Here is a 17,583-nt window from a genome sequence, read left to right as displayed (position 1 = left end):
AATGAATTCCTGCAGGGTTCTGCTTGCTCGTCTCCAGATAGAGCACCATGGCTACTGTCTTTTATGGCAAAGTGATCGGAGCTACTCTAACGCACCTTGGAACACACTTTGCCTGATTAACGTATTGCGGGTGTTAGCTAAATTGCAAGTCCCAGGGCGGCAAACAGGATTACAGCATCGCTCAGGGGACAATTTGGAATCACAGCTTTGTTGGGGTTGGAAGGGACCTCAGGGATCACCCAGTTCCAAGCCCCTTCCCTTGCGCAGGGACACCTCACACCGGATCAGGCTGCTCAAAGCATCGTCCAGACTGGCCCTAAAAACCTCCACCACCTCCCTGGGCAACCTGTGCCAGTGTCTGCCCATCCTCACGGGGAAGAGCTTCTTCCTAAGGTCCAATCTGAATCTACCCATTTCCAGTTTTGCTCCTTCCCTCCACAGCCCTATCATTACCTGGCACCCTAAAAAGTCCCTCACAGGCTTTCCTATAGGCCCCCTTCAGATACCAGAAGGCCACATCCAGGCCCTTCGCGAAGGATGACCAGACACAGCCTCAAAACTTGGAATGTGGCCTCCGCTCTCCACAATTTAAACTATTTCGCAGGCGAAACTCCTGCTTTGCAGCCCTCCCGCTTCACCCCATGTCCAACCGTCCAGCTGTATGCCCTCCTCGCTGATCTCAGTGCTTCTGTCCCATCTTTGTATTTTAAACTGAGGGTGCTTAACACAGGACATAGACACATCCACTGTAACAAAGAAAAAAAAAAAATCCAATGGGCAAGAAACAAAGGACTCAGATTACACTTGAGAACTAATTCTGGGGAGCAAACTGGTTTCAAAAGCCATCATTACATTATTACACAGACAATGCCACAGCCCTCCCTAATGAGAGCCAGATAAATAATCCTGTACCCATGAAAAGGTCAATATGTTACCATGTTGAGACAGTCTGTCTCTTTGGCATATATCCAAGAGGGCCAATTAAAAATTCTCTCCACTGCTTCTGAAAGACCGGTGAGGAAGTAAAGGTGGTGAGCTTTGGGGTTGCTGTTTTTTAAATTTTTCTGCAAGGTTTACAGTACTTCAGCTCTGCATTTTTAAAGCTTTCCGGGTTTCCTCCCCGGTGTTTTTGCCATACTAATACCGTCAATTCAGGGGACAAAGGGGTGGGGGGCAGGGGGAAATGTATTTGTAGCCCGGTTGACAGAGACAAAAGCATCTTCGCGTTCACCGGCTAGCGGCTGTAACGAGCCTGTGAATCTGATGAGAGATCTGACAAGCCTAGCCAGAGCTTCTTGCCTCCTCATAAATAAGACTTAGTGACTGCACAACTACTTGTGAGGAATCACAGAGGAAACCTTGCAAGCAATGTGTTGCACAGGTCATCAAAGTGATGAGTTCTGGTGCCTAGGCTCAGGCTCAGGCATTAACACTGACTAATATTTTTTTTTATAATTTCATTTTTCAAATTAAAACTGCCAGTAAATATATTTTTTTTCCCTGAGAGATTTCCTGAACTGCGTTTTAACACTTCTGACACCGCCACAGCATTGCTGTGAGGAATCAGACCGCACATCTTACACCACGCCAGACTGCCACCGTGACCGGAAACTTCAGAACTACGAGCACAGAGGGAATGGGCAGGTACCGAGTCTATCCGCTTGCCTATGCCGGTTGCTGCTGTACAAAACTATGGGGGGGCCTGTGTCAGATGTTCTAGCTCTCTTTGGCTTGGAGCAGAGGAGCCAGACGGGTGCCCTCATTCCTGTTGATAAAAATGTGCAGGGCAGTGTCAGGAGGACGGAACCAGGCTCTGCTCAGGGATGTCCGACGATAGGACAAGGGGCAATGGGTGCAAGCTGGAGCAGAGGAGGTTCCATGGGAACAGAGGGAAAACCTTTTCCACTGTGAGGGTGCCGGAGAGCTGGAGCAGGCTGCCCAGAGAGGTGGCGGAGTCTCCTCCTCTGGAGACATTCCAAACCCGCCTGGATGTGCTCCTGAGTGACCTGCCCTAGGGGATCCTGCACTGCCAGGAGTATTGGACTGGATGATGTTCAGAGGTCCCTTCCAGCCCGTAGGGTTCCGTGATTCTGACCGGTAGGCCAGAGCAGAAAGGGGTACAGAGGCCTATGGCGGAAGGTCGGGCCGAGCACCTCCTTTTCCGGCTGTGCCGCTTCAACGTGGACTATCGGGAAGCTGCCACGGAGCGCAGCCGGAAAGGAGATAATGCCGCACGGGCAACGGGACAATGTCCCAAAGGCTGCGATCTATACATACATGTCCGTTCGCCTCCATAGGCTTCACATTCACATCACTTATCACAGAGCTGCAAGTAACATTTCTACCCACACAGATGGTTGGCCCTTTTCTGAATTGTTTAAAACTCACACCCCAAATTCTTGCAACCTTTTACTCCTCTATTGGGTGACTAGCTTAAAAAAACCCCTAAACTCAACCCACTACAAAACCCTCCAAAAGGAGCACAAAAATCCTCAGGCCATTGAGTCTCACCAGCATCTTCTCTTCCTTTTTCACTAACTCACCCTTCCTCAGATGGCAGAGGAAGGCAGGCGTCAGCTACGGTGTCTTACGTTTATCCCGCATCCGGGACTAAACTCGAGCGGTCGCTCTATTGCCTTCCACGGCAGGGAAGAGGAAATCGGGAAGAGGAGAGTGGACCCAAAAGTTGAAATGGAAAAGGATTTAATAAAATATCAAACCTGATCACGATGGGGCAGATACCCCAAACTTTGTCATTGGAATCAGAGAATCGCAGAATTCACTGGGCTGGAAGCAACCTCCAGAGGACATCTAGTTCAGATCCCGCTGCGGTAAGCGGGAACATCCCCAGCTACTGAGATGGGCTCCATCGTGCCTCACCTTGAATACCTCCAGGGTTCAGGCATCCACCTCCTCCCTGAGCAACCCGTTCCAGTGTTTCACTACTCTCATGCTTACACACTTCTGCCCAATGTCCAATCTAAATCTACCCTGCTCTAGTTTGACATCGTTATCCCTTATTCTATTGCTGCATGCCTGTGCTGTAGACCCCTAGAGGGAGGGCTGTTCTACTGTTTCCCCGGAGCCGTCTCCAAACTGAACGCCGACTCTCTCGGCCTGCTTCTCGGGATGAGACGCGTCTGTCGATTTGGACGCACGGACCTTTTGTACTATTTACAGTCGTACGGGAGTGGCTTGTGTTTGCCTCCTAAAGCGAGGGCACAAAGACGCTGCAGCGTCAATCCGTTGGTGAGGGAAACCCCCAGGATGGGTGTGATCCATTGAAAACCTTTGGCAGAGGGCAGAATGGGAATGAAGTGGCCGGGACTAAAATCAGAGGACATTTTCTAGTTACTGAATCATTGGATTTCTGGAGGAAAACCAGAAAGAGAGAAAGCAGGGAACGGTGGAAAGAATCACAAAATGTCAATAAAGCCTTTAATTAATGGGATACGTGGAAGGGAGCCAGCGAGCAACGGAACGGTCCGGGGAGCCGCTGTCAGTCCCGTGTGCGGAAAGGAGAGAATACCTTAACGAGTCCCTCAGATCTATTTTCCTCTGATTTCAGCCAGTGAGTAGAACTAGCTAAAGAGAGCTGGGGAGTGTTTAGGCAAACTCTTGTCTGTATTTTCAAGCTAGGGTCCTCGGCCCACCTCTGACCTCGTCCGGGTAGCTCCGGACGGCGACCGTCCCGTCCTTCGTACGTACCGGCCGCACTTCTCGGCTCGGTATCGTCCGCGGACTTGCCGAGGGTGCCTCAATCTTGCTGACTACGGCATTTCAACCGCATTTATAATGAGGCTGGCTAATGAAATAAAACTAAGCCGTATACCGAGACATTTGCAGTCCAGGGTTGTAATCATCTCACATCAAGCATTAATGGAAGCCACTGCCATAGCACTGCTATTGCTACAGAGGAGAAGATTTGAACGCTTAATACTGTGTGCACGAGGGATAACAGATGGCAGAGCCATAGCAAAGAGATGAGAGAGAAAGCTCTCAGTAGGAATTTCAACCTACAGTTGTTTCTATACACAGAGGGGGGAAAAAAGGGCTCAGCTTCTTTTGTCACCATTCAGGTTCAAACTGTTGCTTAGAAAGTCTCAGGGATCTTATGTGTGCGACTACTCCACAGAGGTACTATCTACGGCTTTCCTGAGAACGGCGGGCGGGTGCCGGGATGACTGTGAGGACCGACAATGTGGAACTAGCGGGGCAGAGGCCGGACGGAAACGCATCTGACTCGTGCAAAATGACTACGGCACTTGAAAGAAAAGCAAAAGATCTTACAAATATTTGAGGCTTGGAAGGTGTTGGAAGGCATCTTGATCAATGTACACGAGGTTGTTGGCCTTCTCAATTCTTCTGCAAAAGGAAAATGAAACAGCAGAGGGAATCGATCAATGTATCGGTCTTAAAATATCTGTGGCTGCCCCATGCCGCGGCAGGGCTGTACGCCGAGGCCGAGGCTTTCTTCTCGACAGCAAAAGATCTGCACCATTTCAAAGGCTTAGCGTAGACCCCGCCGCCTTTGTCGTCGGCGGTCGTTTGACAATAAGTTTCAGGTTGAGCGGGGAAAGAAAGGGACAGTTAGATAAGAGGATGGAAAAGACAGAGGGGAGATTACAAATGCTCCTCTATTGCTACGATTTCCTCACAGCTCTCCCGACCCATACTGCCAAACCTTTGATACTTGCTTACAACAAATGTAGAATTGTCTCTTCTGAATTTAGACGGCTCATTACTTACATTTCATGCAGTTTGGGAAGGTTGGAAAACACATTCGCTTCTATGACCTCCAAGGCATCGTTCTGTGAGATCTCTCTGCAAAAGAGAAAAGAACTCAAAAGTCAGGGTACTTCGAGCCGTGGGGAGGCAAAGAATAGGCAAGTGAAAACCTCACAGGGAACTACTTCCTAGAGCTTTAGGCATAAGGTGGATATCAGGTGAGAAAACAGATACCCCAAAACACCGATGAGCTGCCGCCGAGCCAAATGAGAAGCGAGGAACGGATGCCTTCTGACCAGGAAGTTTGTAACGGGAGCTGCACACCTCCCGCTGCAACCGTTCCCTGTTGTGTTAGCGGGCAGAGCCCACCCGTCACTAACTATTGGATCTCTGAGATCGCTAATTACTGAGAGAGATTTAATGAAAGCTTTTGACTCGGTGAGGAGGAAAGGGTGAAAGGGGACTGAAATAGAGAAGGCGGCAGAGAAAGTCACCGGGCAGTATGGCGCAATTTCAGCAGTAGGCCGTCATGCCGTCTTGACCCGACGCAAATGGCAGAGATTAGAATTAGGTTACCGGCAGACATTTTCATATTGGCAGGAGCTGGAGACCACAGACGTGAGAAAGGCTTTCATACCTTGGAGAAAATCCTAGTTGATCTCTTTTGTATACAGTTAATGCTCACTTCCAGCCCCAGAACTGCAGGATGAGGCCGGTCACTTTTCTGTCATCACCACCCCAGAAGGCATCTCCTGCTGGTCCAGAAGACATTGTGATTTTGTCCTGCCTTGACCTGTGGCTCGGCAAAAAAAGGAGGGTGGCTCCGGCTCCGGTGCAATTTTATGCTCGGGAGCTCTCCCGGTGAATTGAGGAGCAATCACCACAGTGCAACCTGTCCTGATCACGTCCCTTACTCAGGCAATCACCAGGAAAATGGAAGTAAGGACGGTTATGCCAAAGTATTCCCCGCTGCTCCTTTTTGGAAGTGGTGCAAAAATGCCATTGTCCCAGGGTGAGGGTGGCTGGAGGAAGTAAAATTGGCAACGCAGACCTAACTCAGTGACGGTCTATTGGATTTTAATGGCAAGGTAACTGAGCACATCTTTGGAATGAAACAGCAGGTAAACAGATTGCAAACTGGCTGGCACTTGTTCCGGAGTATCTTGTGCCTCTGAAATTAGATTGGTTGCAAACAGATTTGACCGGGCTTGAGGTAGAGCACTAGATCACAAGGATAGGTGCAGACTCACAAAAATGATTACAAGCAATATAACAGGTATTCCACTTCCTTCTCACGACCAACTGAACCATACCTGACAAATTACCTGCCCCTTTAGGACAAACAAAAGCCCTGCAAAAGATGGTAGGTTGCTCATCTCACTTTTTTCTGCTCTATAGAAACAACTCAATGGTTTGAGATATTTTCCTACAGTATGAGGTTCTCCCTCTAGTTTCCTAAAGATTTCTTTATACATATATTTAAAATAATAAATATATATATCATATATATATATATATAGATAGATATAAAGCTTTCTTCTGCTTTGGGACCTCTCCACTTACTGGATAACAAGAAAATAAAAGTACATGAGGACTGACAGTAGAATCATAGAAAGGCTTCGGTTGGATGGGATCACCTACTCCACCCTCCCTAATACCGGCAGGGACACTTCTCAACTAGACTTGGCTGCTCAAGGCCTCATGCAACCTGGCCATGAACGCTCCCAAGGAGGAGGCATCCACATCCACCCTGGGCAGCCTATTCCAGAGTCTCACCAACCATGTACTGAGGAACTTCTTCCTACGACCCAATGTAACCCTACTCTGACTCAGCTTCAAACCAATCCCCTTGTCCTGTCTTTAGACACCTTTATGGAAAGTCCTACTCCGAGAGTTGCTCGGTAGACTCCAATAACAACTGGGTTCGGTTGGCAGCGAACGGCTCGCGTGCGGAGAAATTTGCCTTTCTAAATTTAGGTTTAGGCAACAAGAAAATGCTTTGGCTGGGACTGGAATTTCCTCCTGCTGTGCCAGCTGCTGTGAGGCATGTTTCAAGGAGGGCTGTATTACCTTCCCATTTTCCTTGCAAGAAGGCATTACAAGATAAGTGGGAGAGGTAATCACCTGTGTGGTATTTTCACAACTTACTGAGGTTCAGGGTGGTGTATCTCACGCTCTTTTTGGGTGGCCGGCAGTAGATTTTACACACACACACACACACACACACACACACACCCCAACTCAGCTTTCTAGAAACAGACAAACATCCTAGAAAAAGCAGAGGATTTCATACCCACCAATCCCTTTGGCCAGGGGAGACTTCCTGCCACTAAACAGCTCAGTGGAAAAAAAAAGGGGCAGGTCTTTTAGCCTTCTACAGGCAATTAAAGGTTTATTACGGAGACACAATACAGGAGTGACGTCACCTAACTGGTAGGGTCGGTGAGGGTAATAATTTTTTGTGACCCAATCTGCAGTCATTGCAATTAAGAGCATCTCATAACTTCGTGTAGTGAGGGTTACGGGCCCCTCGCTACAAAAAGGACATTGACCTCAAAGCAGTGTGAGGGGTCTGGAGAAGAGGGCTGGTGAGGAGCAGCTGAGGGGACTGAGGTTGTTTAACCCAGAGAAAAGGGGGCTGAGGGGAGACCTATCCACTCTCCACAGAGCCCTGAAAAGAGATTAGAATGAGGTTGGGGTCGGTCTCTTCTCCCAGGTAACAAGCAATAGGACAGGAGAAAAAGACCTCAAGTTTCACCAGAGAAGGTTTAGGTTGGACATTAGGAAGACCGTCTTAACCCAAAGGGTTGTCGAGGCCCGAAATGTGCTGCCCGGGGAAGCGGTGGATTCACCATCCCTCGAGGCATCGAAAGGATGCAGAGAACTGGCATTTAGGGACACTGTTTACTGGTGACCTGTCAGCACTGGCTTAGTGGTTAATATTGTTTGTTTTTTTTTTCCATCCTAAACAATTCTGTGATTCCATGAAGGCAAGAGATGTGAACAAAAGGGAAACTTGTCAGTGGCATAAGGCACTAACCCTTCTGGTGCTGGGCTTCATTACCTGTGTTCAGGGAATGCGGGGGATGGGGGGACAGGGCAGGACCTTCGGCCCCCTGCAGGGACTGTTTGATCACAGAGGAATTCCGATTGACAGCGCTCAGGTGCCGCTTGCTGACAGCGGGCCGTTCGCTTCCTTATCTTCTGCCGTGTCCCTACACCTGCAAGGGGCTGTCATTCAGGTAAAAAGGAGTAAATTAAAAGAATACATTCAGTTTAGACCAGACATTTGCTGTGAACAGCAGGCAGAACTATTCTGGAGTTTACTGGCATAATTTGTGTGCACCATTTATTTGTACCTGGCAAAACATCCTTACCCTAGCAGAGGAAGACCGGAGGAACTCTATCTTGGCAACTTTGGCATTTAAAGTACAGACCACCGATGCTTACCTCGACCGAGCCGCTCGGCAAACTCAGATCTCGTAAAGACCTTCTCCCCCTCTACTGTGCCCTGCTGAGACCACACCTGGAGTACTATGGGGTCCCCGATTCAGGAGAGACGGGGATCTTCTAGAGACGGTCCGACAGAGAGCCGCCCAGATGATTAGGGGACTTGAACATCTCCCCAACAAATACAGACTAAGAGCCCTACAGCTCTTTAGTCCAGAGAAGAGAGGACTCAGAAGGGATCTGATCCATGTCTACCAATATCTGAGGGGCGGCTGTCAAATGGAGGGGGCCGAGCTCTTTCTGGCAGCGCGGAGCAATAAGACGAGAAACGACGGATACAAACTTGACCGTAGAGGGTTTCGCCTCAATACGAGGCAAAACTTCTTTACAATTAGGGTGACAGAGCCCCGAGAGATTGCATGGTCTCCTTCTCCGGAGACTTCCAGGACCCACCTGGATGTGTGCCTGTGCAATCTTCCCCAGGTGATCCTGCTTTGGCAGGGGGGTCGGACCGGACGGTCTCTGGAGGTCCCTTCCAAACTCTAACGTGCTGAGATTCTGTGATTCTGTGAAAGGAGAGCAAATAATACCTGCAGCAGCAGCCTACAGCAGAAAAAAAGGGATTGCTGGCTAGTGTTTGTGCAAGTGATTTGTCTTACGGTCTAAACGCACACAAACAGATGATTGCTCATAATGCATAGCTTATTATATGTCATCGCAGGAGGAGACGGAGCTGTTATTACATTGTTTGCTCGTAACGAATTATTCCATTAGCTCTATTCATAGCTTTCTCAGCAAATCCAGGCAACAATTTCAGCATCACGTCTGATGCCTGTGAGCCTTCGAGCAGATGGAATGCCAAATCATCAGAGGCAATGTCTTAAAACCCCCCAGATTTCCAAACCCTCAAACCACCCAAGAGTTGAAAGGTATCTGCACAGGCTTAGTTTCCACTGCCTGCACAGCTCTACTGATATCGACAATGGTTACAAGCTTACATTTCCTACTCAACTGCAGCTTAAAAGAGGAAACCCCACTCAGCAAAGATGTTTCACAAAGAATAACTGCTTTTGATTTTACTCACAGAATGCCATGTGTCGGAAGGGACCTCCAGAGATCGTCAGGTCCGAGCCGCCCGTAAAACGGGACCACTTAGGGCAGGTTGCGCAGGAACGCGTCCACGGGTTCGGAAAGCGTCCACAGAGGGAGACTCCGCAACCTCTCCGGGCAGTCTGCTCCAGGGCTCCGGCACCCTCCCAGGAAAGAGGTTTCTCCTCATATTGAAACGGAATTTCCTGTGACTGAGTTTACATCCGCTGCCTCTCATCGTGTCGCTGGGTGTCACTGAAAAGAGCCTGGCTCCATCCTCCTGACACCCATGCTGCAGTTATTTGTAGACATTGATCAGATCCCCTCTCAGCCTTCTCTCCTCCAGACTAAACAGCTCCAGGTCTCTCAGCCTTCACTCATAAGAGAGATGCTTCACTCCCTCCATTATCCTTGTAGATCTCCCTTGAACTCTCTCCAGTATTTATCTGTCCTTCTTAAACAGGGGAGCAGAGAACTGGACACAATATCCCACATGTGGTCTACCTACGGATGAGTATAGGGAGAGAAGAACCTCTCTCCACCGGCAGGCCACACTCTTCTTGATGCGCGCCATGATACAATTGGCCTTCTGGGCCACCACAGCACCTTGCTGTCCCGTGACTAACTTACTTTCCGCTACGACTCCAAGGTCCTTCTCTGCAGAGTGACTCTCTAGCAGGTCGGCCCCTAGGCTGTGCACGGTGTCGTGCCTCCTCAGGTGCGGGATGCCGCACTTACTCCTGCTGAACTTCGGTACGTTCGTCTTTGCCCGGCTGTCTCCGGCTCTCGCCAAACGACAGCATGGCTCGACGGGGTGTCAGCCACTGCTCCCAGTTTGGTATCATTCAAAGAGAACTTTAGAATGCAACACCCTCACAGGATGAAGGCATTTCTTCTAATTTTTCACCGAGGTAGCAACAGGTCAGCTAAACAGCTGACCGGAGTTTAGCATTCCCACGTGGGACAGCCAAAGCCAACGGTGGCAGAGAAAGAGAGGGAAAGCCAAGAAGAAGAGGAAGGTGCTGCCTAGTTTCGGTAGTCTTAGCTCGGTCTAAAGCTGCCTTCGGGCAGAGCCGGTTGTACGTCTTTGCGACACCTGCGACGGAGCCCAGTGCAAAGCGCCGGAAGTTTTTCTCTTCCCACCGGCCGCGCTCAGAAAGTAAGCCGTAAAAATCAAGATGCATTGAAATAGCCCCTTAAACAGGTCTATTAGCAAGGAGTTCATAGTTCACGGCAAATTCTTTGTAGTCCTCCAGAGAAAAGGTTTCTTGGACTAATCACAGTCTTGCAGCAAAAGCGGGACCGTTACGCTCGCAAACGAACGGTGTTGCAGCCAAGCGGCCTCGTATTTCAAACTAATGAAAGAATAAAAGCCTGGGCATTTACGTGCCTTTTATGCTCAGAAGTCCTTTCAGGATCAGTCCAGAGCACCCAGAAAAGGACAGGGACAGTTTTTTTCCCCTGCTAAGAAACATACCCGTTTAAAACAACTCTGTGCGTACGTACGTCCGTGCCTGCACGGAGAGAGAAGTTCGGCAGAGATGAGCAAGCGTGAACCGGTGGACACTCTTAGGGAAAACAGTTTTTCTTTGGTAACCCTGCCCGGCATTCACTGGTCGAGCGCCCGCAGGAGCCACCTGCGATAAGTCCGATCTGAAAAATCACACACCTGGCTACCTCTGTCTCCGTGCTGCAGACAGTCTGATCGGAAATGAGTCCATGTGACATCTCCTGCGGAAATCTTCCCTCTAAAGTGACAGCAGAATGCCACTACATTGATTTAAACAGGTCACAAAGGAAAAACTCTTTTCCTTAAAAGCATCAGAGGCTATGGACCTTTTGAAAAGCGATAGCTGACACTTTCCCCTGCCACTTGCCTTGTGAACATAAAAAACTTGTCTCCCCACCATGATTTATTGAACATCAGGGAGTTATAGGCTAACCCATCTTGGCAGTTATTGACATTTCAAAAATGTATTCAAGTCCTGACTCTTCTTCTCACCTCTTTCCTTTGCACATGTTCTACTGACCTGACTGAATAGCTGGGCTCCTCATTTGACTAATTGAGTACGGATAGCGACTTCACTCTTAGAACTGAATAATGGATGTGTCAGTCTTTGAAGGACATAACTAGGGGGCACCACCTCTGTGCCTTCCTGTGTTCTCCAAAGGGCATGACACAATATTTTCCTGTAAGTCCATGCAGGCATGGGAAAAAGAAAAGGCAAATTTCCCCGCAGCAGATGGAAGCAGAGGGGGTTTTATGTCGGCGGGGGTCAGCGCTCCGGCTCAAAGTCTGCGGAGAGTTTGGCAGCATCAAATTAATTGTCTGTGCAGCGGTTTTATGCTGGAGTCTGATTTGCACGGGCAGATGTTCGGTCTGCACAATGGGAGCTGAGAGCAAACCGATCCGACAGCAGAGACCACAGCATTGTCAGAATTGGATGGAGCCAGGCTCTGCCCAGTGATGCCCACTGACAGGACCAGGGGCAACGGGTGGACGTTGAGGCATAGGAAGTTCCATGGACAGGAGGGAATTTTTTTTCCCTGTGAGGGTGACAGAGCCCTGGATCAGGCTGCCATGGGGGGTTGTGGAGTCTCCCCTTCTGGAGATATTCAAGACCTGCCTGGATGTATTCCAGAGTGACCTGATATAGGTGATCCTGCCCTGGCAAAGGGGTCACACGGGATGATCTTTCACGGTCTCTTCCGGTCCCTAACGTTCCGTGCTTTTACCAACCTCGTGAACTCGTGCCAACCTCAAAGTTCAGCAGGGCAAAGTCCTGCACCTGGGTTGGGGTACTCCCAAGAAAAAAAATAAAGGCTGGATGATGAGCAGACTGAAAACGGCCCTTCAGAGAAGGACTCGGGGGTACTGGCCGACGAAGTGCTTGACACAAGCCGACAATGTACGCCGGAGACCCAAAAAGCAGACTGCATTCTGGGCTGCGTCACAAGATGAGTGACCGGCGGGTCAAGGGAGGGGATTCTACATCTCTGCTCCGCATTCCTAAGACCCCCGCACGCACTACTCTGACAAGCTCTAGAGCCCCCAAGACAAGAAGGAGATGGACCTGTTGAAAAAAGTCCAGAGAGGGCCGTGAAACTTATCAGAGGTTGGAGCACCTCTCTTATGAGGACAGGCTGAAGGAGTTTGGTTTGTGCAGCCTGGAGAATACTCCAGGGATGCCTTACAGCAGCCTTCCAGGACCTGAGGTGGGCTACAGAAAAGCAACAGAGGGGCTATTTATAATGGCCTGTGCTCACAGGACAAGGGGCAATGCTTTGCAACCAGAGCAGGGTAGATTTAGATCGGACATTAGGAAGAGGTTGTGTACTCTGTGGGTGGTGAAGCACTGGAATAGATTGGCCAGAGAGGATGCAGACATGGAAGCGCTGAAGACCAGACTGGATGAAGCCTCGAGCAGCCTAGTCTAGCGTGAGGTGTGTTTGCTGATGGCAGGGGGGTTGGAAAGAAATAATCTTTAGGGTCCCTTCCAGCCCAAAGCATTCCATGATAGGATATTTCCTCATACACCAGCACTAACGGGATGCATGATACTAGTTTTAGCTTGTTGCTAAAGCTGAAATTGCACAAGGCTTTGTCAAGTCAAACGAGGCCTGAGTTCTGGGAGGGCGGGGCACCTTTCCACAGAACCTTTGGCTTCACACAGCCAGCCCACAGAGATGAGAGATGGGGTCTGTATCTTAGCGTCCTCTGGTTGCTGGGGCTAACGTACCTGCTGCCTCCTGCGTTTGCGCAGTACCAAATTGTACCTTGGACTGTAAAAGCCTGTAGGAAGGCAGGAAAATGTCTTTCACAGAAAACCAGACACCCTGGCAATGGCACATTTTTCTCAGATGCAATGGGCTCCAGAGGATCTTACGACCACGCTGATGGACGAAGAGGACTGTTCGGCTGGAGACGGATCCTCCTTCTCCCGAGATGCTGACACAATCTTCATGCCCACATCGTAACTCCTTCCGTGGAAATAGGCTGGCAGCATTTATTGCCACTTACCTTTTATTATTTCTCTTCTGGCTTTGATAGCCAGCTAATGATGAATAGTTTTATTGGGATGACCTGGGCAGAGGAGGAGAGTACATCTGAGATAATCACCCAGGAAAGCATCTGAACAAGCAAGTGGGAAAAATAATTCCTGGGGAAAAAAATCAATAGGCAAACTACCTTGCACCGGGAGAACATTTGGCTTCCAGAACCCAGAGCCGAGTGGCAGCCTTTCCAAAAGGATCTGGAAGCAGTTGTTCCTGGATGCTTCAGCATACACTTTTGCAATCATGGAATCATAGCATTGTTGGGTTGGAAGGGACCTCAAGGATCATCCAGTTCCACCCCGCCTGCCATGGCCAGGGACACCTCATACTAGATCAGGTTGCCTACAGTCACATCCAGCCGGACCTTAGAAACCTCCAGGAATGAGGCTTTCACCACCTCTCTGGGCAACCTGTGCCAGTGTCTCACCACCCTCACGGGGAGGAGCTGCTTTGTAACATCCAATATGAATCTACCCATTTCTAGCTTTGCTCCATCCCACCTGGTCCTATCGCTCCCTAACACCCTAAAAAGTCTCTCACCAGCATTCTTCTTATAGACCCCTCGAGATACTGGAAGGCCACAATTAGGTCTCCCTGGAGCCTTCTCTTCTCCAGAATGAATAGCCCCAGCTCCCTCAGTCTGTCCTCCTAAGTTACACTGTGATACTGCTCAGCCTTAAGACAAGAAGGCTCTGGGAAAAAGTCCTGGGGCTTATGGTAAACCCCAGGTGGGGGAGAAAAGGAGTACTGGGGCTTTGGTCTGAATTGGTTGGCCTGGTGTAAGGAGAGCTTGCATAAAGCTTTGGCTTAATGAGCTTGTGTGTTAAGTCTAGACTGGGGATTTCTCTGCATTTTACGTGCTTTGCTGTGCTCACTACTACGTAGACCTGTAGCATTGCAGTTTGAAAACAGCCTTTCCGTTAAAAACTTACGACGCAATCCATTGTGTGAGCGTTACTCTTTTGCCACCTTTGAGGCAATAGAGCAACCCGTCCGCTCGTTAAACCACGACAAGTATTTAGAGTCTTACTTGACTAGTAGCTGAACAGCTCTCCAACTCAGAACCTCTGGAAAACCACGTGCCTCCGCCTGACGAAAGCAACCCTCGGCAGCAGCTGCCGGACTGCACGCAGATAGCAAAATCCTCACAGGGGGAAAGAGGCACGTGATAAAACGCGAGCCAAACTTCTGTATCGTAGAATCTATAAAGCTGGGAAACACCTCTAAGATCATCACGTCCAAGCATCAACCCGACACCACCAAGGCCGTTAAACTGCGTCCCCGGGTGCCGCATCCATACGGTTCTCGGAACACCTCCAGGGACGGTGACTCCAGCACCTCCCTGGGCAGCCTGTCCTAATAAATTTCCAGTCAAGAAATTTTTCCTGCTATCCACTGTAAACCTCCCCGGCACAATTTCAGGCCATTCATAAATACAGAACAAAGAATTAACCACGTTGGAAAAGACCTTCGGGATCATCGAGTCCGATGTATCGGCCGACACCATCTAATCGACTAAACCACGGCACCGGGTGCCTCATCCAGTCTTTCTTTAAACACCTCCAGTGACGGTGACTCCAGCACCTCCCTGGGCAGCACATTCCAATGACCAATCTCTTTCTGGGAAGATTTTCTTCCTAACATCCAGCCTAAGCCTTCCCCTGGTGCAGCTTCAGACTGTGTCCTCTTGCTCTGGTGCTGGTTGCCTGGGAGAAGAGACCAGGCCCCTCCTGGCTACAACCTCCCTTCAGGGAGTTGAGGATGGCAATAGGGTCTCCCCTGAGCCTCCTCTTCTCCAGGCTAAACAACCCCAGCTCCCTCAAACACTCCTCCTCATAAGGCTGTGCTCCAAACCCCTCACGAGCTTTTTCCTCTTGTCCTTGTTCCTGCATGCTTAAATATTACTCTAAAGGTCTACTTAAGACAACTGCAATTAAAGGATGGCTCTGTGCAACCTGAAGCCATTTCTTCTTGTCCTGTCACTAGTTGAGTGAGAGAGGAGGCCACCATATTTCCATGCCTGCACCCAATGGTGGAATAAAGGCAACAAAAATAATAGACTTCGGGCCACACAATGGTGCTTACTCAGTAAAATCAGCCAGCAGCAGCCTTTCTGTACATCTAACCCCATTTACAAATTACATTGCTCATAACGTACCTTGCGAGGACTCTTCCACAGCTACGGTGTGTAAGTTAGGCTTGCAGAAATGCCGGGGAGGCAAGAAGGTCCTCAGACTGCAATCGGCCCTTTGATGGGGAGTCCTCAGGACTGATTCCCCCGGAGAAGTCTCTACAGAAATGAGGCAAAACTCTTGAGAACCCACAGGCAATTCCTGGTCTTTTTGTTTCTACTGCATAAGAGCGCTTTGATGTCCCTGGGAGCCCTTCTCCTCCACGCTATTCTGGGTCATATCTAACTGGGGACATAGGAAGAAGTTGGAGCCAGAAATGATGCAAAAAAACCCCTTCTCTAAAGCAGTTCTTCCTTCTTCATCGAGGGAAGACTAGGAGAAATGTTCCTCCCCAGCCACAGCACTTAAAGAAGTCTGAACAAGAAACATGGTTTGAATTAAAAAAGGATGTTTCCCTTGGAAGTTGCTATGTCTATTCCCTTGCTGTACGGCACTGCATATACTTAGGGTATTTTTCTGTCTTCCTGTACCGATGTAAACAAACTGGAACTAAACAGTGTTTTCACTGCATGCAAGCCTGACAAATTCCAGTTTCCAGTAAAACACTTTCAAAAAATATTACTGAAGATGTCCTTGAAGACATCCAAACCCACAAAAAAAAATCACCATTTGGAAAACTCACGTTGGTGAAATCATAGAATCGTTTGGGTCGGACGGGACCTCAAGGATCACCCAGTTCCAACCCCTCTGCCGTGGGCAGGGACGCCGCCCGCTACAGCGGGTCGCTCAGAGCATCGTCCAGCCTGGCCTTCAAGACCTCCAGGGACGGAGCTTCCACCACCTCCCTGGGCAATCTGTTCCAGGGTCTCACCGCCCTCACGGGGAAGCGTTTCTTCCTGCCATCTAATCTGAGTCTACCCATTTCTATTTTGTTTCCACCCCCCCAGTCCTATCACTCCCTAACAGCCTAAGAAGTCCCTCCCCAGCTTTCTTGTAGCCTCCTTCAGATACTGGAAGGGCACAACTAGGTTTCCTCCGAGCCTTCTCTTCTCCAGACCGAACAGCCCCAACTCCCTCAGTCTGTCTCCATAGCAGAGCAGCTCCAGCCCTCGGCTCATCCTCTTGGCCCTTTTTCTGGACTCCTTCCAGCACCTCCAGATCCTTCCTGTAATAGAGGCTCCAGAACTCCCTAGAAATAATAATACCGATAAAAGCGTAACGAAGCTCGTCATTTCTGCTTAGTATCAGTGGCTTAATTGAGAGTGAGGGAGGTTTCAGACTCTGCAGAGGATGCAGAAATCCATTGATTACAATATGTCTGATCTGTGTTCATGTTATTAGTGTACATTTTGGAGGAGTTCTTTTCCTGCACATGGCTCGATACACAAAAGGACACAGAAATACGCAAGCTTGAGGGCGATCCCATGAGGGCAATTTAGTTTTCCTGCTTAAAGGAATGCTTTGGGTATGCTAAATGATGAATTAAAACCTAAAAGGCAGCTCCTGTGCTATTTCTTCCACCTGACTGAAAACCAGACATCTTTTTATTGTCTTCAGAGCAAAAGCAAGAAACAAATATAACACATTCTGGAGCACAGTCAGAGCTCCTCCGATAGGTGTTCTATCTTTAGGTTAACCACATTCCTAAGGCTCGAGACAGGATCTGCGGGCAGGGCTGCATTTCCCTTACGTGCAGAGAGGTACGGCAAATGGAAAGCATCTGGCAGGGTCTGTACCGGGACCAGTGCTGGGGGATGATGAGATCGAGAGCGGCCATGCAGAACAGGACTTGGCAGTGCTGGTGGATGAGAAGCTGGACATGAGCCAGCAGGGGGCACTTGCAGCCCAGAAGGCAAATGGCAGGCTGGGCTGCCTCAAAGGAAGACTGGCCAGCAGATGGAGAGAGGGGATTCTGCCACTCTGCTCTCCTCTGGGGAGATCTCACCTGTAGTGCTGTGTCCAGCTCTGGGACCCTCGATGCAAAAGAGACGTAGATCTGCTGGAGCGGGTCCAGAGGGGGTGGCAAAGACGATCAGATGACTGCAGAATCTCTTCTGTGAGGACAGGCTGAAAGAATTGGGGCTGTCCAGCCTGGAGAACGGGTAGATTTTCTAAGCGGACCTACGGG

The 17,583-nt window shown here is 49.4% G+C and overlaps 1 protein-coding gene across 2 annotated transcripts in view; it reads right to left on the bottom strand.

The window, feature by feature from the left end:
* Window positions 1–17,583, bottom strand: part of FSHR (follicle stimulating hormone receptor) — a 92,630-nt gene that overhangs the window by 23,370 nt on the left and 51,677 nt on the right. Inside the window, exons 3-4 of one of the 2 annotated variants that reach the window (XM_068153451.1) lie at window positions 4,750–4,824; window positions 4,291–4,365 (exon numbers count right to left, since the gene is read on the bottom strand). In XM_068153451.1, the coding sequence (XP_068009552.1) occupies window positions 4,291–4,365; window positions 4,750–4,824 (150 nt within the window). The remainder of the gene's footprint in view (window positions 1–4,290; window positions 4,366–4,749; window positions 4,825–17,583) is intronic. The other variant, XM_068153450.1, reaches the window with a different exon arrangement.

The sequence above is a fragment of the Melanerpes formicivorus genome, unplaced genomic scaffold (assembly GCF_026170545.1).
Source record: "Melanerpes formicivorus ecotype bairdi unplaced genomic scaffold, bMelFor1.0.p_v2 SCAF_26, whole genome shotgun sequence".
Taxonomy (NCBI): Eukaryota; Metazoa; Chordata; class Aves; order Piciformes; family Picidae; genus Melanerpes; species Melanerpes formicivorus.
Note: the sequence above shows the minus strand (reverse complement) of the source record. Positions and strands in the feature narration are given on the sequence as shown.